The sequence below is a fragment of the Oryx dammah genome, unplaced genomic scaffold, assembly GCF_014754425.2.
Source record: "Oryx dammah isolate SB20612 unplaced genomic scaffold, SCBI_Odam_1.1 HiC_scaffold_5, whole genome shotgun sequence".
In the NCBI taxonomy this organism is placed as follows: domain Eukaryota; kingdom Metazoa; phylum Chordata; class Mammalia; order Artiodactyla; family Bovidae; genus Oryx; species Oryx dammah.
The window spans coordinates 91,542,844-91,553,730 of NW_024070189.1; the positions used below are offsets into that span (position 1 = coordinate 91,542,844).

Here is a 10,887-nt window from a genome sequence, read left to right on the forward strand (position 1 = left end):
AAAATAAAAAAAAAAAATTTAGGGACTTCCCTGGTGGTCCAGTGGTTAAGAATCCATCTTGCAATGCAGGGGATGAAGCTTTGATCCTTGGTCTGGAAACAAGATCTCACCTGCCTCAGAGCAACTAAGTCCCCACACCACAACTACTGAGCCCGAGAGCCACATCTAGAGAATCTATGCACCGCAGTGAAAATCCCACGTGCCTCAACTAAGATTCAACACAACCAAATAAATATTTTAAAAATTAAAAAAAATTTTTTTTTTGGTCACCACGTCGTTAGTGGGATTTTAGTTTCCTGATCAAGGATTAAATTTCTGCCCAGGCGGTGAAGTTCAGGTCCAGGTACTGAACCTTACCCCTGCAGTAAAATCAGAGTCCCAGTGACTGGACCATCAGGGACATCCCTGTCTCCTTCCTTTGAAAGTGAGAAAACATGGGAATTTTCTGGCATTTCAGTGGTTAGAGCTCTGTGCTTTCACTGTGGAGGGCAGGGGTGCAAACCCTGGTCAGGGACTAAGATCCCACAAGCCACGTGGTGCAGCCAATAAATAAAGGAATACACTTCATACATCTTTATTTATTTTTCGCTGTGCTAGGTCTTCGTTGTTGTGGCGAGCAGGAGCTACTGTCTAATTGCCGTAGTTGTGGCTCCTGGGCTCTAGAGCACAGGCTCAGTAGTTGTGGCTTATGGGCTTAGGCGCTCTGTGGCATGTGGGATCGTCTTGGACCAGGGATCGAACCCATGTCTCCTGCATTGGCAAGCAGATTCTTTACCACTAAGCCACCAGAGAAGCCCCGTACATCTTTATTTAATTTTTTTTTTTTAAAGGAGGAAAAGAATACACCTCACACTGTGTTGTGAAGTCTCATTGATTCGCTGGCTCCTTCATTCAGCAAATAATTACTGAATGTCTGAGTTGCATAAACTGGTCTACACATGTGGTGAGCAAGGCAGACAAGGTTCCTTGAAGCTTACCTTTTAGTGGGGAGGGAAGGGGGACAGACAAAAGAAACTAGAAATAGACAAGATAATTTGTGTTAGTGATAGGTGCTATCAGGGAAACACCTGATAGGAGAAAACGGAGGGAAAGTGACTAGGTATAATTTAGAGTCGCCAGGGCAAGGCTGCTCTGAGGAGGTGTCCTTTGACCTGAAACCTGTGGAGAAGGAGGAGCCAGCCATGTGCACACGTGAGAGAAGAAGGAGCAGAAACTGCTTGTGAAAGGCACTGAAGCTGCACTGCGCTGAGCACAGGAAGGCCACTGTAGTTTCAGCTTCAGGACGGAGGAGGAGGTGATGAAGTTGTCTTCATCAGAGTAGAGACCGAGGTGAGAAGACTGGGTTTCAGTCTGAGTAAGATGGGAGTTGTGGGTGGGAGGGTTAGTATTTGCATACAAAGGCTGCTCTGACTGCTGTGGGAGGAGGATGGTGCACACTGGGGGAGGGGGCAGAGGCGTGGGCGGGGGTGGGGGTGGGGTGCAGGCAGCCGCAAGCCCAGGGAAGTGATGAAGGGGACTGACTGGGTGAGCAACAACGGCGGCTTAGACCAGAGTGTAGATGGGAGGAGTGAACTTGCTCAGTCGTGTCTGACTCTTTGTGACCCCATGGAGCCTGCCAGGCTCCTCCATCCATGGGATTCTCCAGGCAAGAATACTGGAGTGGGTTGGGGAGGAGAGGAGGGGTCAAATTCAGGACCCATTTTGGAAACAGAGACAACTGGATTCAGCAAAAGAGCCGAAGAATGTTTTGGGTCTAGAAAACAATGAATCAAGGCTAACTTCTTTTTTTAATTTTTTGCTTTTTAAAAATTTATATTTAATTGGAAAATAATTGCTTTACAAGAGCTTCCCCGGTGGCTCAGTGGTAACAAATCCACTTGTAATGCGGGAGACTTGGGAGATGTGGGTTTGATCCATGGGTCGGGAAGATCCCCTGGAGGAGGGCACAACAACCCACTCTAGTATTCTTGCCTGGGAAATGCCATGGACAGAGGAGCCTGGTGGGCTACAGTCCATGAGGTTGCAAAGAGTTGGACATGACTTGGTGCCTAGACAACAACAATAAGGAGTTTTTCTGTGGCCACGTTATATTTAGGATAATAAAGACAGCCAAGCTTGCTGCCTAGTTCATCATCTTTCTGCTCCACCATCCAGTGATGTGCTGAGCCTGCTGAGATGGGGGTGGCTGCAGGCTGGATTTCCCAGGCTGTCTTCCTCCTGGCTGTAGTGGGACCCAGGGACGGGGCTGGGGCCCCGTCTGGAGCTGGTGGTCTGGTGGAAGAGCTGGGTGGGAAAAGTTGGTTGGGTTTCAGCATCCCTCGCTTTCTTTCTGTCTCTCTCCCTCCTGGTTTGCCTTCCTGTGTACCAGCAGCTGGGGGAAAAACTACATTGCCCAGAGTTCTTTGCAGCTCTGGCTCTGGATGCTGATTAGGTTCTACCCATGAGCAATGCTCCTGAGAGATCTGGAATGTAGAAGTGAGACAGAACAGTGTGTGTGTGTTTAATTATTTTAAAATAGTTTTTAAGTTCTTTTTAATTAATTTTGTTCAGTGTCCTAGTGGACCTATCTCTGGGGCTTTGTGGGTGTCGGGGTGGCGTTTTTTTAACTCAGTTATTTCCGGTGGCAGCCCTCTGATTCTCCAGTCTGCAGAGGAAGCAGCTCCCAGGGTGGTGTTCCAACCGATTCTAGGGTTACACCGAAGAGGGCCTCATAGGGAGCAATATCAGCATCACTTGGGAGCTTGTTAAAAATGCAGCTTTTCCCCTTCCCTCTGCCCCTTACTGAATCAGAGATTATAAGGTGGAACTTAGGAAGCTGTGTTCATGCAAAACTTTCCTGGTGACTCTGTGCTGTACTGTGCTGAGTCACTCAGTCATGTCTGACTCTATATGATCTTGTGGACTGTAGCCGGCCAGGCTCCTGTGTCCCTGGAATTCCAGGCAAGAATACTGGAGGGAGTTGCCACTGCCCTCCTCAAGAGGATCTTCTGGACCCGGGCATCGAACCCATTTCTTTTATGTCTCCTGAAGGTTCTTTACCACTAGTGCCACCTGGGAAGTCCTCCGGTGACTCTGCTGCAAATCAAATTTAAGCAGCACGGGCTTACAATCGTCTCCTTCAGCCCCTCCAGAGATGCTGTAAGCCCCTAAATCCTCACTCTAAATGACTCACACAGCTGCCAAGTGGATGCCTGGGGGCTCAGCAGGGCCCTCCTGCTGAGTATCCAATCCCTTCCTGCTTAATATGCCTAGAGTCTCCCACACTGAACACTGGCTGATAAAGTGCAACCAGAGTTCCTGACCTAAACTATCAGTTTGACTCCCAGGTCACTGCTTCATAAACAAGGGATCGTGGGCAAGAAACTGTGTTGCAAATTGTAATTTCTAAAGATGGTCATAGTTGTAGCTTCTGTTCCACATGCTCTTCTAGAATCTTGCTACTCAACCCTCAAGAGTTGGAGTCTACAACCTATCCTCTGGGATCTGGACAGGCCTTTGTGAACACTTCAATTAGAAGTCCTCAGGACAGCAAGTGACCTCTAAAGCTGTTAGAAAAATGCAATGGGATGTTTGCTGTTGGAGGAACCCAGCCTGGGCAGATCATGGAGAGGTCCAGACACCCTCCTGAGCCCCCAGGAATCCACTTGGTGGCTAGGTGAGTGAGTCAGTCACCTTGAAAGGAGACCTCTCAGCCTCAAAGAAGATTCTGTAGCTGATGCCACAGGGAGCACCAATAAGCTACCTTTCCAAGCCCTGCCCAAACTGTAGATTTGGGAGCACAATAAAAAATTGCTGTTGCTTTAAGCCCCTAAGTTTGGGGGGGGGGTAGTTTGTATGCAGCAAAAGCTAACTGATACACTGTCTAAAAGCTCAGATCTTTTTTTTTTTTTTGGCCATGCCATGCAGCTTGTGGGATTTTACTTCCCCAGCCAGGGATTGAACCTGTGCCCTGTGCAGTGAAAGCAAGGAGTCCTAACCTCTGCATCACCCAGAGGTGATTAGGTTCATTGTGCTATCTGTGCTTAGTCGCTTAGTCATGTCCGACTCTTTGCAACCCCATGGACTGTAGCCCACCAGGCTCTTTTGTCCATGAGGAGTTTCCAGGCAAGAATACTGGAGTGGGTTGCCATGCCCTCCTCCAGGGGATCTTCCTGACCCAGGAATTGAAGTGGGGTCTCCTGCATAGCAGGCAGATTTTTTTTTACCCGCTGAGCTACCAGGGAAGCCTGATTAGGTTCATTGGTAGAAACTGCATCCAGAACCAGGGAATTTTCTAAAAGCTCAGATCTTTAGAGGTTGGTGTGAGGGTTATAAGACATGTATCAGGCCCATCAAAGTGCTTCAGTGTTGTGACTATTACCCTGGCAGGACTGCCCCTGAGGCACTACCCATGGCTGCCATCTCCCCGGCACCCTTTTCTAAAGGTTCCCCCTTCAATGCTCCATACTTGCAAGATGCCCCACAGAGAGTGGTGGCACCTCCATCACTAAGTACCCACCCAGTACCAGGTACTGTGCTCTGAGTCCTTACAAAAATCCTTGAGGTGTGGCATGGGGGGAAAACATGAGCCCATTTTATAGGTGAGGCAATCAAGGCTCAGAGTGGGCAAGCATCTTGCTCAATACTGGAGAGTGAGTTGGTAGCATAACCTGGTCTAACTCTGAAATCACTGTCCACCCGCAGATTAAAAGTCCCTTCATCTCCCAACTCCATCCCACAGGGAGAGGAGGGGCGATGAGAAATACACTTGGCAGAAACATGGCAGGACAACAATTAATTTATTGAGAGTGAGGCAATGGGGAAGGTCAGGGAACAGCCTCTCTTGTCCACATGCTCCAGGGCTTTTCTCCCCAGCAGCACCCTTGAAAAGCCAAGGTTGGCAGGAGCTGAGGGGAGTGAATTTAGAGAAGTGGGGCTCAGGGGATCCAGAGAGAAGCAGGGATTAGAGGATGGGTGGGGCTTGTGGGGTAAAAGGTGAGGCGCATTGGGAGAAGAGAGGAGAGGCTCAGAGGGAGGGAGCAAATAAGTCAGGGTTTATAGGTCTGTGGGTGTAAAGGGGGCTGGGGGGGCTTGAGGGGAGGTCAAAGGTGGAGAGGTCGGGGTGAAGGAGGGATCACGGAATTAAAGGTGGGACTTGTGGGGTTGGAGGTGAAGCAGGGCTCACGGGGGGGTGTTCAATGTGGGAGAGCTCAAGGGCAGGGATAAAGTGGGGCTCAAGGGTCAACAGTTGGCCAGGGGAAGAGGTGCAAGGTTGTAGGGTCAGAGGTGAGTCAGGCTGGGAGGTGAAGCGGGGATTCTCGGTGGTCAAAGGTTAGCCTCCTAGTAGGGTGCAGAGGTGAAGTGATAGAGGCGCCCTAAGCCACCTCCTCCTCAGCCTCCTCCTCAAACTCGCCCTCCTCGGCCGTGGCGTCCTGGTACTGCTGGTACTCGGACACCAGGTCGTTCATGTTGCTCTCGGCCTCAGTGAACTCCATCTCGTCCATGCCCTCGCCCGTGTACCAGTGCAGGAAGGCCTTGCGCCGGAACATGGCCGTGAACTGCTCCGAGATGCGCTTGAACAGCTCCTGGATGGCCGTGCTGTTGCCGATGAAGGTGGCAGCCATCTTCAGCCCGCGGGGTGGGATGTCGCATACAGCCGTCTTCACGTTGTTGGGGATCCACTCCACGAAGTAGCTGCTGTTCTTGCTCTGCACGCTCAGCATCTGCTCATCCACCTCCTTCATGGACATGCGGCCCCGGAAGACGGCGGCCACAGTCAGGTAGCGGCCGTGGCGTGGGTCGCACGCGGCCATCATGTTCTTGGCATCGAACATCTGCTGGGTGAGCTCGGGAACGGTCAGCGCCCGGTACTGCTGGCTGCCCCGGCTGGTCAGTGGGGCGAAGCCAGGCATGAAGAAGTGCAGGCGTGGGAAGGGCACCATGTTCACGGCCAGCTTGCGCAGGTCGGCGTTGAGCTGGCCGGGGAAGCGCAGGCAGGTGGTGACCCCGCTCATGGTGGCCGAGACCAGGTGGTTGAGGTCCCCGTAGGTGGGGGTGGTCAGTTTCAGGGTGCGGAAGCAGATGTCGTACAGCGCCTCGTTGTCAATGCAGTACGTCTCGTCTGTGTTCTCCACCAGCTGGTGCACGGACAGCGTGGCGTTGTAGGGCTCCACCACCGTGTCCGACACCTTGGGCGAGGGCACCACGCTGAAGGTGTTCATGATGCGGTCGGGGAACTCTTCGCGGATCTTGCTGATGAGGAGAGTCCCCATTCCAGACCCTGTACCCCCACCCAGCGAGTGGGTCAGCTGGAAGCCCTGCAGACAGTCACAGCTCTCAGCCTCCTTCCGAACCACGTCCAGGACGGCGTCCACCAGTTCGGCGCCCTCTGTGTAGTGGCCTTTGGCCCAGTTGTTGCCGGCTCCAGACTGGCCTGAAGAAGGAAAGGGAGGGGACACCCAGGCTGATATGGGGAAATCCCACGCTCCACCCCACCCACAGTCATCTAGTAGTTAAATTGTAATAAGAAAATTATTATTATTACTATTCATTATGAATTGTTCTTTGGGGTTCCATCCTTGCTTCCCTTCACCCAGCAGCTAGAAGGACAATTTTTGGAAAGAATTAGTCCCACAAGGTCCTGTATGACCTCTGTGGTCCACTGCACCCCCCTAATATCCTTCCCTCCTCCCTCTCTCCCCCTCGCTCATTCCGCTCTAGACACACAGGCTTCCTGGCTGTTCCCCCAACACACCGAGCCTGGTCCTGCCAAGGGCCTTGGCATGGCTGTACTCTCTGCCTGGAGTGCTGTTCCCTCAGACACATACATGGCTCCTCCCCCTTTCCCTCCTTTAGGACTTAGAGGCTCTGCCTGACCAATCTATACAACTGCAAATCCTCCCTATTTCTAGTTCCTCTTCCATACTTGATTTTTCTCCATAGCACTGATAAACGCATTTTTTAAAAAATTATTAATTATGCTTATTGTCTGTACTCTTGCAGGGGAATGCAAGCTCCAGAGGACAAGGATTAGGATTAGACTATCAGCTGTTATTTCTGTGAACCGGTAATATTTCTTCTTGCCCCCTTCTCTGCTTCCAACCTGGTCCGGCCCCCTTATCACCCATCTGGATCAGAACAGTGGCTTCTGCACTGGTTCCCCCAGCAGCAGCTTAGAACCGCTCCACAATCTGTTCTCCTTGAAGCCACTAGAGGGCGCCTGTGAAAAGGCACGTCAGGTGCCACCCCTCCTCGGTCCGCTGCCCTTCTCCCTGCTCCCATCTCCCTGGGATAAAAACCAGTCTCCCCAGCAACGCACAAGGTCCTACACAACCTGCGCCATCCCCTCCCTGTCCTCCCCTCCTCCCTGCTCCAGTCACATGAGCCTCCTCACTGTTCCTGCCCCAGGGCCACTGCACGTGCTGATGTTGTTGCCGCTGCCTGGAATGCTCTCCCTCTCAGGTATTCCCATGACTGAAACTCTCTTCAGGTCTCTGTCCAATGTCACCTCCCCCAAAAGAAAAGGGTCTGAAGTAGTGGTCTGGCTCCTGCGCCCACACTTTTACCACCACCTCCCACTACCTTGTCTCTCAGAGGCCACAGAATCTTTGGGCCCGACTGGGGCCACCCGTGCTCATCCAAGAATCCCTCACAGCCTTTGGCCAATCTCATGGAGTCTCTCCATAGCCATTTCCTGAGGACTTATTGTGAGCCCTACCCACACAGAATCATCTTTATCTTCCTGAATCTTTCTCAAATCAGAGAGGGGAAGTCACTTGTCCAAGGTCACACAGCTTGTCCTGTCAATCCCGAGGCTCCAGATTAAACTACTGTGTACTGAGGAGGAGAGGTGCTGGGAGGGGAGAGCCCGGGCTCTGAAGTCATGTGGGCGTGTGTATTTAGCTTGACCTAGTGCATTGCTCAATTGCCTCAGTCGTGTCTGACTCTTTGCAACCCTATGGGCTGTAGCCTGCTGGGCTCCTCTGTCCATGGGATTCTCCAGGCAAGAATACTGGAGTGGGTTGCCATGCCCTCTTCCAGGGGATCTTTTTGACCCAGGGATTGAACCCAGGTCTCTCATGTCTCCTGCATTGGCAGGTGGGTTCTTTACCCCTAGCGCCACTTGGGAAGTCCCTGGGAAGCTTGACTGAGAAGTATGAGGAAAGCTTTCCTAGAAGGTTGTTCAGTGTGTGCATGCCCTTGAACTTGAGGGCTGCAAATGTATCCACTGTCTTCGCCTATGCTGTTCCCTCTGTCTTGCACACCTTTCCTCTTTTCACTGCCCTTTGGTCAGCCCAAGTCCCACTTATCTTTTAGGCTGAAGACATCATTAAGAGTGATACTGATAACAAAACCTACAACAAAACATCAAATGCTTATGTATTTTTTCCTCTGTGCTAGACATTGTTCTGAGTTCCTTATACATATTAGTGGCTTTAAGCCTCACAGTCTTGAAAAGTAAGTCTCTGTATTAACCCTGTTCTAAAAATCAAGAGACTGAGGCACAGGAAGATTGTAGGGCCTGTCCAAAATCACCCAGTGGATCCAATCAGTGATTGAGTTTGACTTTTTTTTCCTTCTCTTCCCGTTTATTTACCTTCCTAGCTCCCTCCAGCAGGATGTCAGCTGCAGGGGTGGACAGAGCTTTGTTTGTTTTGTTCTTGGCTATATTCCCAGGGTGGGTACAGTGGGGCCTGGGGTATGCAGTAGGTGCTTAATAAGTATTTGTCGACTGCATGAAGTGGCAGAGCTGGGATCTGAATGCTGCAGTCTGGCTCAGGTCCATCGGTTAAATTAAAATGCCACCTCCTCTGGGAAGCCTTCTCTACCCTGCACTTCGCCTGTTGTGTCAGAGGCCTCCCCTGGATTCCCACAGTGGCCTGTGTATCCGCTTTGGCTCTGAGTTCCTCAGTCTAGATGCTAGGTGGAGAATTTTCACCAAGTATGTGGAAGTGAAAGAATTGCGGGGAGGGGGGCGCTTCCCTGCCTGTGCCTCACGGTGACTCACCAAACACAAAATTGTCAGGACGAAAGATCTGGCCGAAGGGCCCAGAGCGGACAGAGTCCATGGTGCCTGGCTCAAGGTCCACCAGGACAGCTCTGGGCACGTAATTTCCTCCTGCAGAGAAGCAGATGGACAGCAGCTTGGTCAACTCCAGAAACCAGCACCCAGCCCCCTCCCAGGCCCTCTCCACCCCCACTCTGGCCAGGTGCTTCTGCCCCCTTACCAGTGGCCTCATTGTAGTACACGTTGATTCTCTCCAGCTGGAGGTCACTGTCCCCGTGGTATGTGCCCGTGGGATCAATGCCATGCTCATCACTGATCACCTCCCAAAACTAGAGAGGGGGAGGTGGAAAGGACCAAGAAGGGGGAGTCAATGGCCAGGCCTTCCCCCACCTCCGTCTTCTGAGCTCAGGATCCCCAATCACCTCCCTGGCTGCCACCTGTCCCCCAGCAAGGTGAGTGGGGGACGGGGTCGCAGGGTGGGCAGGCGAGCATGAGGCAGCAAGTGGGGAGAGGTGGGGGCGGGGTGAAGCAGATGCAACACCCCAGCCAAGACGGCCAGTGGGGGCAGCTCTCCCTGGTTGCTGCCGTGGGCAGGGGCGGGGTCTCTTTGTGCCTGTGGAGGGGCCAGCGGGCCAGCTGTGAAGCCAGCTGTGGCGAGCGGACAGAAGGCCGGGCCCCACCCCCATCAGTTCTTTGTTTCCCAGCTTGGCCCTGCCCTTCGCGCCCTTCCCCCACCGTCCCTGGGGTGCTGGCTTCCTGGGGGACCTGGCCCCCGCACAGCGGAGGGGCGCTGCGGGGCTCAGTGGACCGCGCTCGGCATCCTCCCAGGGCCCGGTCCCCGCGCACCTTGGCTCCGATCTGGTTGCCGCACTGGCCGGCCTGCAGGTGCACAATCTCCCGCATGGCTGTGGCGCTGATGCTGGAAGCGGCGGCGCTGGTGCTGATGCTGCGAACTGCGGCGGCGAAGGCGGCGGCGAAGCACGGTCCCTGCGCCCCCGGGGCGCCTCTATATGAGCAGGCGGGGCTCGCGTCACGGCCCGGTCACCGGCCCGCTCCGCCCCCTGGTCCCGCCCCGGGACGGAGGGTGCGGGGAGGGAAGGATATGCCTCCCCTGCCTCCTAGAGACCTCCCGGGAGTGAGGATGCGCTGGACCCCTTTTACCCCCAACTCCGGGCAGTGGGGGCGAGGCCTCTCGGGCGCCCTCAGTACCCTCTCCCTCCGTCCCACCCCTCCCGCCGCCAGCCCGGCCTGGCAACCTGGGATTTGCCGGGATTGGGTGGGGAGGGGGTGGGTGGCCGAGAGGGAGGAGAGAGCCCGGTAAACATGCAGCGGGGAGATTCAGCCTCTCCCCGCTCCCGCCCCCGCCGCGAACGACCCTGCCTCAGTTTCTCTGGCTCAGGCCTCCCTTCCCATTCTGTTTCGTTGTCATTCTCCAGAAACGCTCACCTTAACCACGAGGGCTCATGGTAGGGGCCGAACTGGCCGCTCCAGAGGAGCCGACTGTTTGGGGAGGTGGGAGGCGGTCGGTTCCTGCTGGACTTCTATTGAAGCTGCGTAGTAAGTAAAACCACGATTTGCCTTCCATGTTCGACTGCGGATGCTTCTGGAAGCAGACGGAGGTGTGTGTGTGTGTGTTGGGGTGCGGGGGCGGGGGGGGGACTGTGCACTCCTCCCGGACACCTCTGTTGGGCTCTGAGTCTGTCGCAGGTGGGGTCATCCTCAGCGTTGCCTGGGGTCGAACATCAGTGATTAAGACTTATAGCTGTGGAGAAGGAAATGGCAACCCACTCCAGTATTCTTGCCTGGAAAATCCCATGGATGGTAGAACCTGGTAGGCTACAGTCCATGGGGTCGCAAAGAGTTGGACACGACTGAACGACTTCATTTTCTATCAAAAATTA

At 53.6% G+C, this 10,887-nt stretch overlaps 1 protein-coding gene across 1 annotated transcript; it reads right to left on the reverse strand.

The window, feature by feature from the left end:
* Positions 1–4,757: 4,757 nt before the first annotated feature.
* On the reverse strand, positions 4,758–10,887 carry TUBB4A (tubulin beta 4A class IVa). The gene is made up of 4 exons (XM_040242081.1): positions 9,833–10,887; positions 9,207–9,315; positions 8,987–9,097; positions 4,758–6,412 (listed from the first exon to the last, which is right to left on the reverse strand). Exons 1-4 carry the CDS (start codon positions 9,887–9,889, stop codon positions 5,355–5,357), a joined length of 1,335 nt encoding a protein of 444 aa, XP_040098015.1. The 5' UTR covers positions 9,890–10,887; the 3' UTR covers positions 4,758–5,354.

Excerpts from the sequence above, each read along its gene's own strand:
- TUBB4A (XM_040242081.1), bottom strand. The coding sequence starts at position 9,889 with ATGCGGGAGATTGTGCACCTGCAGGCCGGCCAGTGCGGCAACCAGATC. Across the intron at positions 9,098-9,206 it reads GTACTACAATGAGGCCACTG|GAGGAAATTACGTGCCCAGA; the intron begins GTAAGGGGGCAG and ends GCTTCTCTGCAG. Across the intron at positions 6,413-8,986 it reads TCCTGACAATTTTGTGTTTG|GCCAGTCTGGAGCCGGCAAC; the intron begins GTGAGTCACCGT and ends TTCCTTCTTCAG.